Here is a 21,290-nt window from a genome sequence, read left to right on the forward strand (position 1 = left end):
CTGTTAATACACAAAATAAATAAATCAATTTTTCAGGACGGACGATACGGTGGTTTATGGAAATCAATGTGGAAACACTGAAGTATTTTATCAACAAGCTGTAGCACCTAATACGACTGGCGGTCTTCCCACACCGGCTGATTTAATGGGAATAGTGCCTCTGAAAGCCAAGCGCAGACTCGAAAGAGATCATGCGATAATCATACTATAAAAATATAATAATACAAAAACAATATGCAGCGTGCATACATGCAGAGATTTTTCAAAGGTACAGTGTATTGTTAGTCAATTAACATCAGATCTTTTTTACATTGACAGTGATATTATAAGTGTAATCATTCCGTATGTTTGATTTCGTTTATCTTTATGTGCAATATGCAAAAAAAAAAAAATTATAACCGTATCGAAAGTACTTACTCATGCATACATTTTTAATGTAACTTTAGATCTTCCACAAGTTTTTAATAATTAATGCCAGATTTAATTAACTGTAATATATGAAATGTTTTATATTGCCATTAAGTAGGTAATCAAAGTATTTGAAAGAATTGCAATATTCTATACTTGCGATCTATCCGTCTAATTTGTTAATTACTAAGCTTACTGATCAATGAGCCTTGTATCTCATATGTTACACCAGTTTGATTTAAAGTCGATGAAAAATGAATTTGCTAAGAAAAAACAAGGTATATTATAATATATTATAAGATAAGGACAATTTTTGAGTAAATTTATAAGTGTATTTTTATAAAAAATTCTCTATTGTATTATACATAAGTTAAGTTCTGGCAAATCGTTGCCTGATCTAATTGTAATGTTACATTCTCAGAAAAAACTGTCCACTCCAACTTATGAAATATGATCTATAAACATTTTTATTTAATGTTGTATAAGCGTCCAAAAAATGTGCTACAATCTTTTATGTTGGCAGCTTTTATTTATTAAGAGATATATTATGTATATGTGACTATATTTATAAGTAATCGAATGAGTTAGGAGTGGACACTTTTACTCACGCGATTGCCAAATTATTTAACGAGACCTCTAAACGAACGAAATAAATAAAAAATACCAATTAAATCAAAGACAGTGTGGACCATTTTGAAAGATTTGTTCTGTGATTTCTCGAATGAAAATATAAGCGCTGAGTACTTAACTTGCCAAATCCAAACATTCCGTAGTAATGCACTGTTCCATGCGCCAATCAGTGTTTTCACTGAGATGCAAAAAGCATGTTTTTTTTATCATGCTTATAAAATTATAAAGTGATTCACAAACTTATGTTTGCATATAAAAATATGTAAACGTTAACTCAAGCGATTAGAATTTGCCATATTGTAATTTGAAAATTATAATATATCGTTATTATTTTATTAATATAAGTTCATTTTTAGAGCTTAAAACTACAGGTGAACACTGTATAAGAAAAATTTATTCGTTTTTAGGATCATTGTTGTGTAGAGTATATCAATATTCATTACAAATTGTTGATATCACCAATTAGAAATAAGTTGTAGTAATAAGAAAATCATAATTCAGGCATCATATCAACTGATTGGTTGTATAAACCTTTTGAGAAAAATTACATGATCTTTCTAGAAAGAATCAGCAGCTGTGTTTAGGAAATTAGTACAACTACATATTTTTCATTCATTTTGCTATTCAAAATAGAAAAAGTTGTTGACTTTGGACGATAATTAAATGCCTTATTTTATAGATTTTCTAAAAATCAGAAAAAGTCAAAACGTAGTTGATTACAAATTTATTAAGAAAAGCCATTTTTTTCTTGTAAAGTGTCATGTAATGTTTTTAAAAAGATTAGAACATAAAATCACATATACGCAAGTCAAATAAAGTAGAACTAAAAGTGAGCATGATAGGGCATACTAACAATCACGTTACATTATGTTGTAAAATACTGTTAATTCTTGTACCACCTATGCTGCAACTGAGCGGTCATCGGATTCCACAGAAATTACTCTTTCATATCATAAATAAATACCATTATAAGGCGCAAATTTGTTTTATCAACTGTGCAAATCGAGAGCATTAAAGCATATTTTTATTAGAGCTATATTTGAGCATGAAAGTTTAAATATTCTCTGGTATACGTATACACACTACGTATAAATGTTTAAATCACGTTGTTGTTTATTGTGAGCGTAATTTAAATCTGCGTCAGATAGAGCATTTGCAATAAGCAGTGATGTATTTCTTACTTAGTATGAATAATTTATTTGGCTCGTGCAATAGTCTCACATCAGTCGCCAGCTCATGTTCGCTCTTCGATCATTTTGTATACACGTTCGACTGCGCAGTCGATCGTATATGAAAGATCGAAGAAAGTTTTTTCGTTCATTAGTTAGAGATTTTTAAGAATTGTGCAATGTGTAAGAACCGCTCAGTATTATACACGGTAAATGTACAAGCAAATTTTTGTACACGATGATTGCGCTTCATATGTATAACAAATAACGCGATTCGCGATTTTTTCAGTATTTTGCTAATGACAAAACTAACGCTGTATGATCGGTATGTGGAATATTTTGCAATGTCCCCGACGAAGCCATTCCATCTGTATATAAAATTTAATAAATCTGCTAAAAAAACGTACGACGGTGTTCTTATTATAATCAACGTTCTCGAAGCTTCGTTCAAACGGACTGAAAAATGTTGTATACAATTGTTAAACTATGCGAACAATACCAAATCAAGACAGCGCTGACATGAATCTCAATAATCAAGACAACATGAGGTGCAGGTTGTCTCGAAAATCTCCAACAAAATCTCGTCTTGGTAAAGTTCGAGAAGCTGGGAATTTCAAAGCGCCGAGAAATTATACGTAGCACAACGTCACCGTACAGTTTTCCTCCACATCCAGATGAATTGAATTCCTGCTCTAGCACGCGTCGGTCGTTGGGCGCGCACGAGTCGACGGCGAGGCGAGCCTCCCAGTTCGACGGGTTGATTATCATATTTCTCGCATATAACGCCGAATGAGACATATCTCTTCGCGGCTAATTTGTATATTTATATATTGGTATCGATATTAACAGGTTTCCCCTGTTTACCCGACGAAACTCGTGGCCGCGCGGAAGCGTTTTATGGCTTTCGAAAGTGAGCTGCTGTTGAGTAGTGTTATCATGGATTTTTTGTATACGTGTAACTATGATGTTGCATGCGATTCTATTGAACAACTATTTATTTTCTACGTATACATATAGTTGAATTTATCCAACAAAGGATGTTACCAATGATTCATGAAATATAGTTCAGTAAAAATTGCAAGTTTATAGTTCTAAGTTCTAAGAAGAATATTTGTGATTTTCGCGAAGGATCTCAACGAGCAACGTCGAACCATAAACAAAGTAGCACAAGTAGCAAAATTAAATATTCAGATCCTTGAGAACTACGCGCCATTGCTGACTTGGATTCATAAAGTTGTACACAAACAACAAGTATAGAATGACATAAACAACGCCGTTTGGATAAACGACAATAGGCTCATTATAATAAATCAAAAAAATTTTGTTGACTGAATTTCTTCTATTGTGCTAAATACCTCGGCAACTTTTTACCCAATCAAGCGTCAGCATCTCTTTCTACGAGTTTATCAACTTACAAGAAACAAACAAAAGATGTCCGGCTTGAAATTGAAAAATTTCCGAGACCTCGGAACCACCCTCATCTACTCCCCGCCTCCGGTCCTTACGGTACAGATCGCGCGATCTCCAGACGTAAGCAAAAATCTACTAAACAAGCATAAATAGGCGTCACCCATAGATTTTTGCGAAATAGTCCACGAGCCAGCGTGACACGCGTACGCGTGCGAGGACAAGCCTCCAGCCAGTCACGCACCGGTGTCGTGTGCATCGCCGATCCCACCTCGGCCGATCCGCGTTAAAAGGAACGTGAAAAAGTAGAGAGAAAGACGAAAAAAGCGGCTATCAATTTATGCGATTCGAGGACTCGTTTAGGTGGTAAACAAGCCTCCGCGGCTCGACCAATCGGCTCACAAGCTCACGGAAGACCTGTTGGGGGCTCGAGCTTATTTAAACGCGGGATCGGTATCGAACCCGCGACACTTTACCTACCAAGAGCGATACCGAGAGTTTTTGTCCGGGACGAGGATCTTTTTCTTGCGGGATACGAGCGTCACTCAATTTAGCAAGGCACGATGGTGAGTTTCGGCTTGAGTTTTCGATTATGAGAGGGACGCAATATATTTAGAATTGCAATTTGAATACACGTATTTTTTTAAGTTGGAAAAACACGTGTATTGTTAGCATTTGATTAAATTCAATATTTGCAATGATTTAACTCGTTTATTTTTATTTGCGCAGACAAGCTACACCGACAAAGGACCCAAGGTAAATAAATGCAAATAAGACACGATAAAAGGCAACAATCGTAGATTTCTAATTAATCGTCGCATTTTGTTACAGCCAATCGGAGGAAAATTTCTGAGTTTCGACCACATAAGATTCTGGGTCGGAAATGCAAAGCAGGTGAGTGAAATGCCAAATTATCCTACTGCTAAACGTATCGAAAAGTAGATACTAGGTGCTCGATAGGAAACTTGAAATATTTCAACAAACAAAACTGATCGCCCAGAATGCATAATTAATCAATGCTTCGAGAGCGTGAACTGGAAATACTTGAAGTTTGTTTTTTAATCCTGCTATCGTTCGCAGAGCCGATTCTAATTTCCCCGACGTAACCACGTAGTTCGCATACGTATTTTTCGAATAATTTCAAAATTATAAATATAAGTGTAACGCCTAATGTGTTTTGGACAGGCGGCTAGTTATTACTGCGCGAGGATGGGGTTCGAACCCCTGGGCTACAGTGGTCTGGAGACTGGTTCGAGGCGTACAGCATCACACGCTATTAGACAGAATAAGATTGTATTCGTATTTGAGTCAGCCTACGAGCCTGACGACGAGGAAATGGCGAGTCACCTTTCTCGCCACGGCGACGGGGTCCACGACATCGCCTTCAACGTCGAGGACATCGATACCATCTTCAAGGTACGCGCGCTTATATCTTAATGGCATTTCTAGATTCGAGGGCTATAATCTGATGCTTATCGCAAAAATTTTGTGAAATTACAGGTCGCAAAAGAAAGAGGAGCGAAAATCGTGCGGGATCTGTGGGAAGAACAAGACGAATACGGCGTTGTCCGCTTTGCAACTGTACAGACTGTAAGTGTGAACGCTATTAGTTTTGAAACGTTAAATTCTGTTAAGGACATTTGATAAATTAACGTTCATACTGTAGTATGGGGACACGCTGCACACTTTCGTCGATCGTACGAGATACAAGGGATTCTTCCTGCCAGGATATCGCAGAGAAGCTGCAGACCCAATCGTCAAACTTTTGTAAGATTACAACTGCTTATATTTTACTTCCTATATACTTTACATTAACTTTAAAACAATTTTAACATTATTTACTTTCATTTTTCAGGCCTACCATCGACTTGAAGTTTATCGATCACATCGTTGGAAATCAACCAGATAATGAAATGGAATCAGTGGCCAAGTGGTAAGAGAAATGACACATTACTTGGAAAAAGAGAAAAGAAAGTAAACTCAATTATACATGGCTCGTGATCTTTCGATACAGGTACGAGAAATTCCTGCAGTTCCACAGATTCTGGTCGGTCGACGATACTCAATTGCACACGGAATATTCAGCCTTGCGATCAATCGTCATGACAAACTGGGAGGAAACCGTGAAGATGCCGATAAACGAACCGGCCCCCGGCAAGAAACGTTCGCAAATTCAGGAATACGTCGACTATTACGGTGGCGCCGGTGTCCAGCACATCGCGCTTAACACCAGTGACATCATAACAGCCGTAAGTTTGCATATTTATTAAATACATATATTATTTTAATTTAAAAAACGTCAACTTTAATGAGCATTGTTAATCGCTTTTGTAACAGATTACTAATTTACGAACGAGAGGAGTACAATTCCTTGATGTACCGGACACCTATTACGACGCGCTGAGAAAGAAACTGCAGTCCAGCAGAGTCAATGTTGTTGAGGATCTCGACATTCTTCAGAAGTTGAAAATTCTCATCGACTACGACGAAGATGGATATCTTCTCCAAATCTTTACCAAGAACATGCAGGACAGGCCGACTCTCTTCATTGAAGTAATTCAGAGACGCAATCACAACGTGAGTAAAAAATCAATAAAATTATAGAATGGTCAACAGATTATACTTATAAAATTGTTAATCGTATTTTTTTTTTTGAAAAAAATATTATATTTTATTATCAATTTTTAAACGTAGGTAAACATGTCTTTTATAAACTTTGAAAATTTTTCCAGGGTTTTGGCGCTGGAAACTTCCAAGCATTGTTTGAAGCAATTGAAATGGAGCAAGCGAAGAGAGGCAATTTGTAATAATTCGACGTGTCGATTAGGATTTTTAAGAAATAAATAATAAGACTTAATTGTAGATGTTAATAAAAACGACGTTTTTGTGATAAAAGCTATTGTGTTTAAATAAGATTGTAAATAATAAAGCTATTTTGAAGAGATCACTTTCACTGATGTACTTCATATTTTTATTGTCTGAATCTGATAATAGCCCTGCCATATTCTTGTTGTTAAAAAGCTGAGAATCTATGCATTTTTTTTTCAAAGAACCTCATCATTAGTTTAATACAAAATATTATAAAAGAATGAGGCTTAGTTATTATTAAACTTATTTATTCTTAAATCCTCTTTTCGCCGAGACGTAAGCAGCTTTGTATAAAACAGTGATATCTAAAGAGGGGCAAACATTGTCTGTGCTTTACAATGAAAAAATGTTTTTTTTTACGATGAAAAATTAGCTCACTTGTCCTCGATTAGTTTCAACCGCGATTTCTTGCTATTAACCACTGATCTCTTCGAGTCAGTAGAATCGCACGCTTATATGGTATCGTGGATGCCCAGACGAAAGATATCGTGTTGACAGAAGAACGATTGCCCTAGCGGCTTCAGCACAAATGTCTGCGAGAAGGCATGTGGCGGGTCTTCGTCTGCCTGTAATACAAAATTTAATTGATGATTAAAAATTCTCATGATTAAATCTCAACTTGTTTGAATAAATATTTTTATGCGGGAATTTATAATGCATAGTTAATCATGTAAAGACAACTATGTTTAGTAAAATTATAACATCCCCTTAACAAAATAAAATAAAATAATCTTCCAATATTCTATTCTGTCTCATGCTTATCAAAACTTAATCAATAAAAAAATTAAAAAATAATCTTTAATATGCTCTAGAAAATCATTTTAATTGAACTCTTATAATTTATACAGGCAGTGCAAATTTATGATTTAAACAAACAATGGACTAGTGTGTTGTGTTTAGGGTAAAGTTTTAATGTGATATTTTTATCAGTACAATTAGTAGGATTAGTAATAGATTTTGAATTAAAGTTTTTGTAAAATCTAAGAAAAAAATAACTTAAAGTTAAGCATTTTATTGCTTTTTGATAAACTGACCTCAGAAAACATACTCTGATTAGCACTGCTAATCAAGGAATGAATAAGCATGCATTTATTTTAAATAGAAGTCTTATCTTGAAACAAAATGTCTTAAACAATTGTGGAGTCAATTTTGATATTCTTTGAAATCCTGGTGGTTTGAAGTGTTACTAGACTCTTAAGTCTAAAGATTTTCATGATGGGTGTGGCAGGGTACACAAATGGTGGCAAAACCAAGCCAAGCATATAGAGTATGTAACATAAAGCAAAAATAATTGCAACAGATTTTGAGGGGCTGCGATTACCACGATATGAAGATCGGCGGACAACCGTTCCTAGTTGTCTATACAGTGTCGTGCAGCGCGAGTCTAAAGATGTCGTGCTGCACGAAAAAGCTCGTGCCGATTGGCGTCAGGACAAATGTCTGGATGTACGCATGTGGTTGATCATCGTCGGTCTGCCCAACCATGAACGATCACTGAGTTTTCCATTATAGATGTAGATTTAAAGAGAGATAGTCGCTGGACACTTGTCATTAGCTTAATGTATAACATGAAAAATTGTTAAGCGATAAAACTAAAAATTTTACAGTGTCCAGTCAACATTTAAGAAACAACAAGAAGAAAAAATAATAAAAGGCTCTATGCAAGTTTCTGCGACAAGATCTCCCATAAAAATCTCATATCATACATCTCTCTCCATTGTCTCATTAGAAAGAAATTGTTTGAAGTATTCAAGTTAAAGCTCACCTGCAACCTTCCTAGTACATTGATGAGTACACCACCATCGAACATCGGTTGAGAATCAATGGCTGTGATTATTCGGTTAATTTTTTGGAAAGACAAACTCTGAAAATAAATTAAGGTTCCATTAGTTCAGAGTTGTACAATCTTATGCCTTCAACTGTAAGATATTCTCTCTTTACAACTACAATCAGCTAGAATATCAAACTTTGTCTCTCACTATAATAATTCATAGCGTGAATAATAATACATGCCAAGCAGCAAAGCTCAAACTTACAAACCAGCAGCGCTATATGCTGACTTTGAAAAATCAAAACTTTGGTACATTCAAAATCAGTACTCACCGTCAGCTTTTCCATGATCTTGATGGCACCCTGAATTTGCAATCCCTCGAACGTCATGAAGGACGACTCCGTCTGAAAAGCGTAACGGACAAATTAGCAGTCATAAATAAATGTATAGCCCGTTCTCCTTAGAGGTTAACCGTTCATGAGTCGGCTAAGAGATACAGGTATGTACAAGATCTAGCACCGTACAAGTACTCACATTGTACATATTGATGAGGTTCGGTCGTTGAGCCGGGTCATCGAACAACGCGTAATACTGCTGGACGAAGCCCTTGCCGATGGCCTCGTAGGAGGGGTTCAGCGCCATGGTTTCGAGGTTAGGAAGTCTCTCTGTCTGTCTCTCCCCGGGTTAACCTATTCGCGCTCGCGCGAATTTGTTCTCCGGCTATACAATGTGAGAAATTAAAAATAAAAAACCGCACAGTAGTTGTCGAGGGAACAGATGCGTGTCCTCTTCGAGGCGTCCGAGTTCGGCTACTTAGTTCTCTCGAAACTGTGGATCCGCTAGGAGAGCTGGAGAACGATGATTATATTATATATATATTGGCGAAGGTTCTCCGTACCCGGCTGCGGCTCCCTCCGTGCCTTTGATTGTGTATAACTGCACACACACACACACATGCACTTTTTCGCGAATCGCGCGGGCAACCGGGGCAGCGCGGCAGCGGCCGTTATACTTATTATATATTGTACAAGTATAACGACAAATACATAGCAACATGAACGAACCCCGCAATAGTAGTCCACCCTGTTAGTTTAGATTCTAGTAATGAAGGTGAAATTTAGGACAGGGAGAAAAACAAACGTTCAAGCAATATTTAATTTCCTTTGCATTTACGTATACTAAATCCAAATTATGAGTGTAAACCTCAACTCGAGTAATAATCCTATTACCACTTGGAAATAAATAATTATTAAAGCATTAAAATTTGGCGACCAACCACTAGAACCCCGGCGTATAGTAGGCGTGATAAGGATTTTTTCTTTAAATAAAGTATTAAATCATACAGGGTATAAATATCGATTTACCAGTTCTTGAGTACTTATACATATATATTTTATAAATAAATTAATTTTGTGTTTTAGACCCGCGTTTTGTTTTTTTTTTTGCTAACGCTTTATGCATTTTTTAATAAATCCTTGTTTAAAATCTACCCATAAAGATAATAATAATTATCTCTCTAAACTAATTAAAAATGGAGTAAACTGATGTTTAATGCGTATGCTTATCAATACACTCTTTGATAATCATAATCGTATATAATTGCAAAGCCTGTCCGAGCTTATAAAAGAAATTGTTGGATGATAAATAATACAATTTTTTCATGAAATCACGTGGAGCATTTGTAGCTAGCAGACTGCAGAAATACTTATCGAATAGGATGCGCGCGCGCACCTACTGTGTCTGCAGCGCGTTTTCGGAGCAAATTGCATCACTTGGAGAATCTACCTTGATATAATTGCAAAATCTGACGGGTCAATGGCAAATGGACACCTTAAATTTGAAGCTTGATTAATTCACCATAATTCAAGACAGTAAGTGAGATGATTATCATTATTTATCATGCTTTCTAGCACAGTAACAATAAGAACATAACCTTGCTATAAAAAAGTACTTTAATTTTTGCTTTTACATTCTTGAAATACTTAGCATACGATTAAATTATTGCTTTTATTGATTTTATTAATATCTAACGATGAATTTAAATAGCATGAATGCTTAATTCAAAGTATTATTCTTTAAGAGCTAATTTTATTGAATATTTTGTTTTAGTAACAAATGTACTGTATGTTGATACCATGCGTGTTTGTGTATATAATATATATATATATAATACGGTACCATTGGAGTCTAACGTCTTCTTTCAGTAATGGATCGCAGAGAGCACATGAATAGTCTTGCTGATTCATGCAGTGACTTCAAGAAACAATACGACACCTGTTTTAATACATGGTTTTCTGACAAATTTCTGAAAGGTGACACGAATGACTCCATGTGTGCCTCCTTATTCAATGTCTACCAGCAATGCGTCAAGGTAAATTATTTATTTTTTATGACCACAGGTTTTCTGTTAAATCTTTAACTGCTGCAATATGGAAGCATGCAGGGATTTAAAAGAAAAATATGACAATTGCTTCAATAGTTGGTTCGCTGAAAAATTTCTTAAAGGCGATCATAATGATTCCATGTGTGCACCATTCCTTAAAGTGTATAAGGAATGCATCGAGGTAAGCTCAATGATACTTAGAAAAACGTATGAAAAGTAATAATCTTTCCAGAATATTTTCGAAACATAATAAATATACTAGTATTATATCTTGCAGAAAGATAAAAATTAATCTCAGGTTTTAAACACGATTTTTTTTTATTGTAGAATGCCATGAAGGAGCAGAAAATCGAGCTGCATGATGTACAAATAAACCATTTGGAGACCGACAAAGAAAAAACTCCGCAAAGCTGACAGTGGCAACAATCTAGTCTCCTGAATCGATGGCTAAGATATGTGATATGCACTCCCTGTTCTATGCAAGCAATACCATCAACATCTTTACCTCAAATAAAATACTATGATGAGAAGTCAACTCAACTATTATCTACTTATAGTACCGATGTATAATTGCTTTATGTGACTATAGTGTATTTACAATGATTTAGTTATGTGAATTGAACACGTTTTCCATTTAATTTTAAGTGACTTGATGAAGCACGTGTGAATATTTTTATGTACTGCCGCTATTGTTTCACAGTGAAATTTCGTTTCTCACAAATGTAAGAATATACAAAGATCGTTGTAGATAAAAAAATGACCATTAGAAACAAATGTATTGTTTTAATCAATAATGGATTTATTAATGTTATAAAATAAAACTATTATCATGAAACACGACATGAACAATTAAATTAACAATAGCAATATTTCGTTACAAATAGGTAAAATAAGTGATGCAGTTACAAATTTTGAAAACGTATCCATTCTATAGTCTTGGGAAGGCATCTTAAACAAATGTATGTTTTAACTTTGTACACTGCCGAAACATAGCAACTTATTATTCGGTCATATATCCAGCATGTGACCAAAATTTCAGTCGCTATCAGCACCGCTAAATTCTTCATCAGATGCCGCGTAGCTGGCTTCTGATTCCGATTCCTTTTTCGTTTTCTTCGCAGGTTTCTTGCTCTGGTTGGAAAAAAAATACAATTTAATGTCAGTCATAAATAATGCTAACTATGTTTAATTTTAAAAAAGGCCAGTTCACTTACGGATTTCTTTTCTTCTTTGTCGCTCTTCTCACTTTCTTCTTCACTTGAAGAATGCTTTCGTTTATCGTTCTTCTGTAAAAGAAACAGATATGTAATTTTTAGATTACAACTTTAAGAGTTAATTTCCATATTAGTGCGATAACGTGATTTAATCTTGTGCGAACGATTGTGCACAAAGCTGAAATCACATTCTCGTACGATTATCGAATACTTTTTTTTCACACAACGTGTGCATTATACGCACCTTCGAATCGCCGTCATCGCTACTACTATCATCATCACTGATGTATTCCTTACTCTTGAAAGATCCACCAGCCATTAATTTGCTAGGGGATTCTTTTTTAACTTCTTTTTTAACTTCTTTCTTTGAACTACTCTTCTTTTCCGGCTTGGACTTCTCTTTGGGCTCCTTAGAAGAACCTCCTCCACTAGCTTTGTATTCTTCCATAGCTTTGAGGTATTCTTCTTTAGCCTCTGCTGCTTTTTCTTCCCATTTTGACTTGTCTTTTAATTCCTTCCACATTTCACCACCCTTCTGCACAACTTCTGTAACTTTAAGTCCAGGGTATTTTGCTTTAATTTCCTCTCTTACACTATTCAAATACAACATGTAGGCACTGGCTGGCCTTTTTGGTTTGTTTTCATCCTTTTCTTTCTTGCTCTTTCGCGGTTTTCTGGGCTTTTCGGACTGTAAATTCAAAATTATTTTATGAACGAAAATGCTCATTTCTTGAACGAAATCCAATAATTTACATAGTTAAATACAAACCACTGTCTTGGCAGACTTGGACTTTTTCTCCTTTTTCTCCTTCTTTTCTTTTTTCTCCATCTTTCCACTTCCACCTGATGCATTCGAGTCAGCATCACTGTCTGAGGTGTCATTAGGATTGCTGTCGTACTCTTCAGCTACATCACTCTCTTCTGCTGTAGGTTTGAAGTCTTCATCCGTAGATTCATCTTCATCATCGTCGTCATCATCATCTCTTTCCTTTGCTTCAGCCTTAACTCTAGCCAAATAGGCATCTGGCTCATCTTCTTGATCACTATTTCCAAAGTCATCATTGTAGCCTGGTTTGTCCTATAGAATTAAAAGAATCAAATTTAAGCCGTATGAATTTAAAATATAAATATCAATCTTTGTTTGTATTTTTATTGTTCTACTTACACCTTTGCTACTATTTTTAACTCTCAGTTTCTTAGAATTGATGAAATCATAAAGTTTTCCATATTCTTCTTTCTCAATACTACTAAACGTGTGTACAACGCCAGTTGTTAATTCAATTTCAAAATCAAACGACCTCGTTGATCCTCCACCTCTCGCAAAATTAACTGAGCTAATTTCTTCAAACCGAATATGAATAGGAGGCTTGTGCACGTAAATAAAACCTCTCTCTAGAGGGTAAAGGTAACCAGCAGCGGCTTTGAATGAACATCCAATTGCAGGTGTTCCTGAATGCCTGAAAATAAGTAAATTTAAATATAAAAAAAAACATTCAATAAGAACCTCATAAAATTATCAAGTATAACTATATACCCTTGGAAACTTCCTGGACCAGTGAGTTTTCTATTAATAATGACTTTCATGACCTTTCCCAAAACTTCATAAGTTGGACCTGAAAGTTCCTTTGTTAATTTGTCCTCATATTTTTCTTTCAGTTCTTTTCTATAAAATAAAATCGACTATAAATAGATACGAAATAAAATACAATTATGGAGAAATATAATAATAATGACTAATTACTCTGAGAAAGGTAGTTCAATTGATGTTTCTTCTTCTTGATTGAAAAGTAAAACTAAATAGTGATACCGAGTTTGACCTTGTTTAATAGGTGGATCTAAACTAACCTGAAATAGAATAAAAACACATTTAATATACATGCATGAATATTAAAATAAGACACTAAATAACTAAATAATTAACTTACCACAAAGAACATTTGCCTATTATCTTTGTGCGGCAATAAGAATAGTCGAAGCACTGTTGACATGGGAATCTTGTAATCAAACGTTTTACCGTGAAGTTGAAAGAATGATTGGAAAACTTTGATGTCATAACGACCACTGAAAAGAGAAATTAATATCATTAGATTGAAAATTAATGTTGAATTTGCATTATATTATGTCCAGAATATTTACCGAGGTGTAAGACACTGAATTTCTCTGAAAATAGCAATTGCATCACCACTAACACTGATAACAGAAGCTTTTTCCATGACTTCTTTATGAAACTGATCCACAGGATCTTGATCACTGGTGTCACTTACTGGAATGTGGAACCTCATTTCCATGAGACTAACAGGAGCATCATCATTCTGTTGAGTAAAAATATATTTTGGATAAAAATATAATATGAAATGTGATTTAAGGACAATAATGAAGAAAAACTAACTTGATGAAATTCGAGTGTGACTTCATTTTTTCCTGTTGTACACTGTGAAACATCGTAAAGTGGAATTTCAAAGGCTGTGTGATGTCCAACATCAAAGCTCAGTACTGAACCATAGAACTTAGCAGTTCCCCAATTCCAACCCTTCAAACTTAATTCCTTCTCCAACATTTCTTTTTTATAGTTTGTGCTGAAAAACTTGGCTATCTTTTCTTGATCCTAAAAGCAAATATTTCTATCATTATAATCTGGATTGAAATTACAAATTAAACTATCATCTAAAGCAAGTAAATGAACGTACGCCTTCTTTGAATCCTCTGAATCTGTGTAAAGTTCCGTTCTTCAAAAATATCCTAAGACCCCAGGTTCCAACGAACTTCTGATAATTGACCATCTCCATGTCAGACGCAGAAATTTGTTCTACCTTTCCAGTTTTTTGGTTTTTGAAGATCAAATGCTGATCGGTCAACTTCAATCTTCCAGGGGTCTGCAAATACAAGAAATACAGTATATGTATACATGGGAAGACCAGAACACTTCAAAAATACACGTATTACACGGCATAACACAAGTTTTTCTAAACAATTTTCCACGGCAGAGCATCTTTTTTATATAAAACCACATGTTTAAGTCGGCAAGCAAAGTGTACTTTTGTTGCAAAACTAATTGTAACAAACTCACCATCGCGCCCTTAACCTCAGCGGTTATGTCGGGATAGTCCAGGAAATCCATTTTTGCAATGACTAAAAGAAAGTTATTACGTATGAATAAGTAACGAAGACGAAGCACGTGCAAAATACTCGCAGAACAAACTCGCGGATTCTCACTTTCGTTTCTTTGCGGCAAAAAACACTTTATATAAACTACTACTTGCGTTAGGAGGTTAGAAACGAGTTGCGACGCGCGTTCAAACGTCGCCGAACAAAAGCATCGGGCGCGTCATTCACAAGCTATACGCGGAAAAGCGCGGTGCTCTCGCTGCTAAAGTCGCTCTACAGTCTAGGTACACACATATACGATACACCTCTGCTAAAACAGGAGAATTTGTAGTGGTGGGCCGGAAATAACAATTTTGCTGCGCCACCTGGAGTTGGCGCCAAAATCAAGATTTTGTAACACGGCGCTAAAAACCAAACCAAACAAATATCATTCGACCGTGAGCTGTAGCTTTATTTATAATATGTTTATGTTTGTGGAAATCCTCATAAAACATCTTTTGATTTTCCAAATTAAAAGTAAATCCAATGATAAAAAGCTGTAGTAATGAAGATCTCAAAAACCCAATTCGATAACCTCTACAATAAGCTATCTCGAAACCTAATTTCAGTAACAAAATCAACAAAACGTCAATCAGCTGAACAGCAGCTGTTGCAACATTTTTCAATACAACAAAGTATACAGTGTACTTTATCACTTGTTGATTTTTTATCGAGCGCAGGTGTCAGCACATGCGGTTTTCCGTGAGCATTTCCTCCATAAGCTCTCTCGTTCTATCTCTTTCTGTTTCATTATTCTCGCTACATATGCGTGCCGCACACGTATTTGCCCGTGCTGCTGCTGGCGTGTGTTTTTCAAATCGTGGCACATAACGGAAAAGCCGAGCTGAGTTGGCAATCTTGCGCTTGGCGGTGACAAGTCTGTCCGCTGCGCGCTGTGTATAATAGTATAGAGTGTGGCGTGTGTAACCTAGAAAAAGCTCATCTGTGAGAGAAAACTGGCGGAATTTCAAGCGGCCTTTAATGAACCGTACTTAATACCAAAGACAACGCGTTCGCAAAAACGCCAGTATTTAATGAGAGATGAGCGGTCAAAAATTTCAATATGACGAGAGCGGAGGAACGTTTTTCTACTTTCTGCTCTCCTTCCTGGCTCTACTACTTATACCCAGTACATTTTACCTGTGGCCACGTCGCCCAAAGCCAGGTAAGCATGTATAATATCGTTTTGCAATTTTCGACGATTTTCCATACTCACAATGTCAGCCACTATCCGCTCCTCGGTTTAGCTCGATATTTCTCGGGCGTTTTTGGTTATGTCGCTATGTGTGTGCGGATTGGCTGCTGAGAGAATGAGATGAGCAAGGTGTTAACGGTTTTTTCGCCAATTATTTAATGAAAAGTGTGCCTTGGTGCACGAGTTTGAGGCTTAACAGTTTTCTCTCGCTGTTTTAGATCCTGAACAGGTAACGAAGGAGTGTCACTGCGATGGATGCAAAAAGAAGAAAATCATTCTTCAGAAGAGTGACCCTTGGAAGGAAACCAAAGCTCTCTTCAGGTATATGCACTTTGGCTATTCTGTAAGCATTTGATACGTCCATAATGTACTAATATAATGATTCTATATTTCAGGAAATTACTCATCATCTCAGGATGGGTACTGCTTGCCTTCCTTGCCTACAAAGTCTCACAATTTGATTATGAGATGGCTAACTTCGACCCATATGAAATATTGGGTGTTTCACCGGTAAGTTGAACCTTGCTTTTTATTTTTGATTCTCTTGCAAGTACTAAGTAAATCAATCTTTCTTATTGACTACTTGGATATTAACATTCTAGGGTTCTTCCGCTGCTTCAATCAAAAAAGCTTACAGACAGCTTTCTTTGATTCTCCATCCTGATAAAGAGACTGGAAATGAAAAAGCATTTATGAGACTAACCAAAGGTGAAATATTAACTGTTGAACATTTAATTATTATTATTCACTTAGTGCTATTTTGTAACTGAACTTTCATGTTGTCTTATGAATTTTTCAGCTTACCAAGCATTGACTGATAAAGAAGCAATGGCGAATTGGGAGAAGTATGGAAATCCTGATGGTCCAGGTGCAATGGGTTTTGGTATAGCCTTGCCATCATGGATTGTTGAGAAAGAAAATTCTATGTGGGTGTTAGGTGCCTATGCGCTTGTCTTTATGTTGGCCTTGCCCATTGCTGTAGGAATGTGGTGGTACAGAAGTATCAGATACACTGGTGACCAGGTTTTACTAGCCACAACAAAGATGTACTATGCCTTCTTCCATAATACTCCTACTATGACTTTGAAGAGAATCATCATGGTTCTTGGAGCTTCTTTTGAATTTGAAAAAAAGCACAATGCTGATATAGTGGAGAGGTTGTCGGATAATGAAGAAGTACCTGCAGTATGTATGCATGTTATTTGTTGATTTTTTATTTGAATATCATGACAGGCAATCATTGAATCTTTGCTTTACAGCTTATTAGACAGTTGCAAAACTTGGGCGAGAAAAACAGAGAATATCCTCTTTGCCTAATGTATTCTATCAAAGCTAGAGCTTTGATACATGCTCATCTATCACGAATGAACTTGAACCCCGAGACACTAGAAAAAGATAGACAATATATTGTAAAAAAATGTCCATACTTGATTCAAGAAATGATTTCTTGTGTAAATCAACTCATTGTATTAGCTTATGCTAGACAAGGTTTGTAAACAAAATAGTATCATATAATTTATGACTTTTATATTGGTAAAAACAATCTAACATTACGTTCAATTTCAGTTCAGCACTTGCCAACAATAACAACAATTGAAAACTGCATGAAGCTTTCTCCTATGATTGTCCAAGCTTTTTGGGAGTTTAAGAATCCTCTACTGCAGCTACCTCACATTTCAGAAGATCACCTTAAATATTTCAAAGCTAAGAAGGTATATATCAGAAAACTATCAAATTGTTTACTTGTTCAATTAAGTATTTATATGAATCTTCATTGTAGGTCAAAAGTCTTCAAGAATTTGCGCAGCTCAAGCGCGAGGATAGAAGATCAATTTTGCGTGGTTTGTCTGATAGTCAATTTGATGATATAATGAAAGTATTAGGAAATATGCCTTTTATTGACTTCAAAGTTAGATCTGAAGGTACTTGAACATTTTGAGATACACTTATTTTTATATTGCATCGGCCAACGTGGTAACGAATCCGTAAATTCTAGTTATCGACGACGAGAACTCCACCGATTACACGGCAGGTGCAATCGTAACTGTAACCGTTACCCTCACTCGCAAGGATATGGCTCACCTGTTTGGCGACGACACGGTCAAGGAGAAGACAGTCATCGAGGATTCAAAGGAAGACGTGGAAAAGGAGAAGGACGAGGTAGACGATCAGAACCAGGCAGCAGCTAAGAAGCCTGCATGGATGCGGCAGCGTAAAGTTCAAAAGAAGTCGCACAGCAAGAAGGGGCCAAACAAGAAGCCAGCATCGACCAAACCAACCACAGCAGCGAGCGAAAACGGCGTTTCTAGTCAACAGAATAGCGCATCACCGAAAATCAAGAAGGAAAAGAAGGAGGACAGGGAAGCCAAGGAAACCAAGGAAAGTACCAAGGAAAAGGCGAATGGTAAGCTTCAGCTCAAAATGACTGGACGATTTTCATAGATATCGTCAAATATTCGATTGTAATAAAACGCTTAATTTAGCTTCAGACGCAAGCGACAGTGAGGCTAACAAGAGTGACAGCAGTGATGACGAGGATAGCTCGCCAGAAACTGCGAAAAAACGACAGCAGGACTCGGAAGTGGGTGATGACGATACCGAATGGAACAAGTTCCAGCAGCGGCTATCGAAACGCGACCGCATTCTCGAAGGTCGCAGTAACAACTCGCACCAGGTACACTGCCCCTACTTCCCCGAGGTGAAGCAAGAATATTGGTGGGTGTATATCTGCGATCGCAAGAGCTTGACTCTGCTGACGGCGCCGGTTCATGTGACCTCGCTCGTTGACACCGAGGAATTCCAGCTACGCTTTACCGCGCCTCTTTGGCCCAACGTCTATACTTTCACGGTCTGTCTCAGGAGCGATTCCTACCTTGGTTTCGACCAACTACATGATATTAAGGTATGGCTGTGTTTTGTTTATTTTTTCTTCGTAATTTTAACGTGGTTTTAGTTTTTATAAAAGATGCGATACCCGAGAATCCTTGATTAAAACATTTTATAGAAAGAAATTTGCAAAAAGTACAAAGATGACTATGCATTTAATTAGCTAGTCATTTATTCGTTTTTTGTCGAGCTCATGCCTATTGGTCGGTAAATTAGCATGGTTCAACAAAAACCGGCCATTATTTAACGCGGTTAACTCGTTAATGTGCGTAATCTACTATTACGAAGTATTCAGTCGCATAACTTTTGAAGAACTTATTAAATATAATATAATATTGCTATAACATATTTTTACACAGCTTCGTGTCCGTTGAGCTACTCAATGGATTTCTTGTATTTGCATTTCTATATTGAACATTTCTAGAATGAATTTCGATCACCACGTCAGTGTTGAGCAACTGTTTACTTAACGCGTGAATTCTTATAAAAATACCAAATTTTCCTCATTTATAAATCACATATGTGGATCGTAAAATATTCTTTGAAAAGTATAATAAACAATATCTAAAAGCGAATTAAAAAATTCGTATTTTATTGGATCTACAATTACAAAAAAATTAAATACTATTTCGTCTGCATGTTCCGCAACAACCTTGGTGCCGCGAAGTTTATGTTAATCTTTATGCTGTTTGATAATCATGAGTTCAATAAAACGTGCTGAGAGAAAATGGTAGCTTTGTTATTTTTACGATAAAGCGTTTCGTGTTATCTATTTTCAAAGCAAATTTTACGTTCTGGCAGCGCATGTATCAACTGAAATGTCTTACGTAATTTCTGCACGCTTGAATAGTTCAAATTCTTTATAAATACAAGTTTACAGAATAATTGGCGTCAATGCGTTCGTGTCTTCTTCCATTAAGCATCATTTCTTTTATTAATTAATCGCAATATCTGTAACAGTTGGACGTGAAAGAGGCAGCGCCCATTCCGATGGATCACCCGCAATGGGAGATGTCGGACGAGGATACGGCTGAGGACGTCGACGCCGCAGACGAACATTCCGAGTTCACGACTGACGAAGACATCAGTGACAATGAATGAACACTTGTTGTGTCTCCGAATAGAAAGGCAAAAGACGCGCCGACGACGTGAGCGCACCAAGCGCAACGGCTCATGTCGACTTCTGCGCATGAAAGGGATATTAATAAATAAAACTATATAACGAAGAACCAGGAGAAGGATGAATCAGAGGATCATGAAAAAATACTATAGACTGGACGGGTGTTTTGTATGTGAAAATATATAGTATATATAGTTGATGTGTGCATAATTTAACAACATACTGGGGAAGTAGCGCAATACGTGGAATTTTTCAGCTGAATCGTGCATAGCGTATATATGATGAAAAAAATCGAAAGAAATGGAACAGAGTACGATATTTATTTTATCATTGTTAATTGATTATTGATTTTTGGAGAGCATGTGTGCACAACTTTTTAATAAAATGGAATTGTCTATATGTTTAACTATACAATGTCTAATATTGATTAAGATGAAAATAAATTTTTACTAGTAGTCTTTTTAAGTAATTTTAATTTTTGGCAGCTCAACTATGCTCTGTGTTCCGATTTTTTACTTATTTATTTGCTCAAATGTCAACTTTCAATCGAAATCACTGATTATGTTAATATTTTTTTGGGAATTAGAGTAACTTTTTAATTCATTTATCGATTTACCGGATTATTCAACACCAATTTTATTACATGAAGCGTAAATATTTTCATAGAATTAATAAAGCAATATTTATTTTTAATTTAATACAGAAACGATATATTTTTCTCTAAATCCCGAACTTTCCTAAATTTAAAAATTAGCATTTTAATGGTTATTTTACTTTAATTGTTTGTCATCGGCTAAAAAGTGACCTTCTTTCTTGAATAGAAGTGAAAGCTGTCGCGATAGCCGCAGCCCTTTAACGATTTACCAAGCGTGAAATTTTTTGCGCTTTCTATTCTCTTAACTGTAAAATCTTTTAGGCTTCGAGTCTTTAACCTATCAGTGCATACTTTACTGCTTAACAGTCAACATCATCGTTGCAATGAACGTTTTAAATTTTGTATCGATTTTTTTATTTTTATTTTTGTTTGGAATTTCAAAATGTAAGCACTATACATTTTATTACAGAATTTGAATAAATATTTTTTTTTTTGTTCAA

The 21,290-nt window shown here is 35.9% G+C and overlaps 6 protein-coding genes across 14 annotated transcripts in view; 4 read left to right on the forward strand and 2 right to left on the reverse strand.

Annotated features, from left to right (window-relative positions):
* Window positions 1-2,613, forward strand: part of LOC100116464 — a 30,028-nt gene extending 27,415 nt beyond the window's left edge. For all 3 annotated transcript variants that reach the window (XM_031922649.2, XM_016981884.3, XM_008209756.4), the window contains exon 9: window positions 37-2,613. In XM_031922649.2, coding sequence (XP_031778509.1) covers window positions 37-211 — 175 coding nt within the window. In that variant the 3' untranslated portion in view covers window positions 212-2,613. The remainder of the gene's footprint in view (window positions 1-36) is intronic.
* Window positions 2,614-3,798: 1,185 nt separating this feature from the next.
* Window positions 3,799-6,567, forward strand: LOC100116430 (4-hydroxyphenylpyruvate dioxygenase). Its single transcript, XM_008209744.4, has 10 exons — window positions 3,799-4,180; window positions 4,344-4,370; window positions 4,446-4,508; window positions 4,800-5,030; window positions 5,115-5,204; window positions 5,281-5,381; window positions 5,470-5,547; window positions 5,629-5,863; window positions 5,952-6,191; window positions 6,347-6,567. The coding sequence occupies exons 1-10, from the start codon at window positions 4,178-4,180 to the stop codon at window positions 6,419-6,421; spliced, it is 1,143 nt and encodes a 380-aa protein (XP_008207966.1). The 5' UTR covers window positions 3,799-4,177; the 3' UTR covers window positions 6,422-6,567.
* On the reverse strand, window positions 6,258-9,354 carry LOC100114665 (probable nuclear transport factor 2). 3 transcript variants are annotated; one of them, XM_003426767.5, is made up of 5 exons: window positions 8,788-9,276; window positions 8,586-8,657; window positions 8,248-8,346; window positions 7,804-7,955; window positions 6,548-7,048 (listed from the first exon to the last, which is right to left on the reverse strand). In XM_003426767.5, exons 1-4 carry the CDS (start codon window positions 8,893-8,895, stop codon window positions 7,842-7,844), a joined length of 393 nt encoding a protein of 130 aa, XP_003426815.1. In that variant the 5' UTR covers window positions 8,896-9,276; the 3' UTR covers window positions 6,548-7,048; window positions 7,804-7,841. The 3 variants fall into 3 exon arrangements, with proteins under 3 accessions (XP_001601236.1, XP_003426815.1, XP_031778513.1); XM_031922653.2 differs by having other exon boundaries at window positions 7,807-7,955; window positions 8,788-9,248; XM_001601186.6 differs by lacking the exon at window positions 7,804-7,955 and having other exon boundaries at window positions 6,258-7,048; window positions 8,788-9,354.
* A 452-nt stretch (window positions 9,355-9,806) lies between these two features.
* LOC100116397 (TP53-regulated inhibitor of apoptosis 1) lies at window positions 9,807-11,471 on the forward strand. 4 transcript variants are annotated; one of them, XM_032596829.1, is made up of 3 exons: window positions 9,807-10,124; window positions 10,458-10,817; window positions 10,964-11,427. In XM_032596829.1, exons 2-3 carry the CDS (start codon window positions 10,683-10,685, stop codon window positions 11,048-11,050), a joined length of 222 nt encoding a protein of 73 aa, XP_032452720.1. In that variant the 5' UTR covers window positions 9,807-10,124; window positions 10,458-10,682; the 3' UTR covers window positions 11,051-11,427. The 4 variants fall into 4 exon arrangements, with proteins under 4 accessions (XP_032452720.1, XP_001600906.1, XP_016837792.1 ...); XM_001600856.6 differs by having other exon boundaries at window positions 9,819-10,124; window positions 10,653-10,817; window positions 10,964-11,471; XM_016982303.3 differs by having other exon boundaries at window positions 9,829-10,124; window positions 10,440-10,624; window positions 10,964-11,471.
* Window positions 11,415-15,307, reverse strand: LOC100116360 (FACT complex subunit Ssrp1). 2 transcript variants are annotated; one of them, XM_008209740.4, is made up of 13 exons: window positions 15,064-15,307; window positions 14,918-14,979; window positions 14,538-14,723; window positions 14,240-14,455; window positions 13,987-14,162; window positions 13,776-13,911; window positions 13,592-13,695; window positions 13,385-13,513; window positions 13,016-13,307; window positions 12,620-12,928; window positions 12,095-12,538; window positions 11,851-11,922; window positions 11,415-11,767 (listed from the first exon to the last, which is right to left on the reverse strand). In XM_008209740.4, the coding sequence occupies exons 2-13, from the start codon at window positions 14,966-14,968 to the stop codon at window positions 11,672-11,674; spliced, it is 2,211 nt and encodes a 736-aa protein (XP_008207962.1). In that variant the 5' UTR covers window positions 14,969-14,979; window positions 15,064-15,307; the 3' UTR covers window positions 11,415-11,671. The 2 variants fall into 2 exon arrangements, with proteins under 2 accessions (XP_008207962.1, XP_031778511.1); XM_031922651.1 differs by having other exon boundaries at window positions 14,918-15,237.
* A 428-nt stretch (window positions 15,308-15,735) lies between these two features.
* Window positions 15,736-20,893, forward strand: LOC100116321 (translocation protein SEC63 homolog). Its single transcript, XM_008209741.3, has 11 exons — window positions 15,736-16,159; window positions 16,408-16,510; window positions 16,585-16,699; window positions 16,792-16,897; window positions 16,989-17,374; window positions 17,449-17,677; window positions 17,756-17,901; window positions 17,970-18,111; window positions 18,186-18,593; window positions 18,673-19,091; window positions 20,036-20,893. Exons 1-11 carry the CDS (start codon window positions 16,036-16,038, stop codon window positions 20,174-20,176), a joined length of 2,319 nt encoding a protein of 772 aa, XP_008207963.1. The 5' UTR covers window positions 15,736-16,035; the 3' UTR covers window positions 20,177-20,893.
* The last annotated feature ends 397 nt before the right edge of the window (window positions 20,894-21,290 follow it).

This window comes from Nasonia vitripennis, chromosome 2 (genome assembly GCF_009193385.2).
Source record: "Nasonia vitripennis strain AsymCx chromosome 2, Nvit_psr_1.1, whole genome shotgun sequence".
Lineage (NCBI taxonomy): Eukaryota > Metazoa > Arthropoda > Insecta > Hymenoptera > Pteromalidae > Nasonia > Nasonia vitripennis.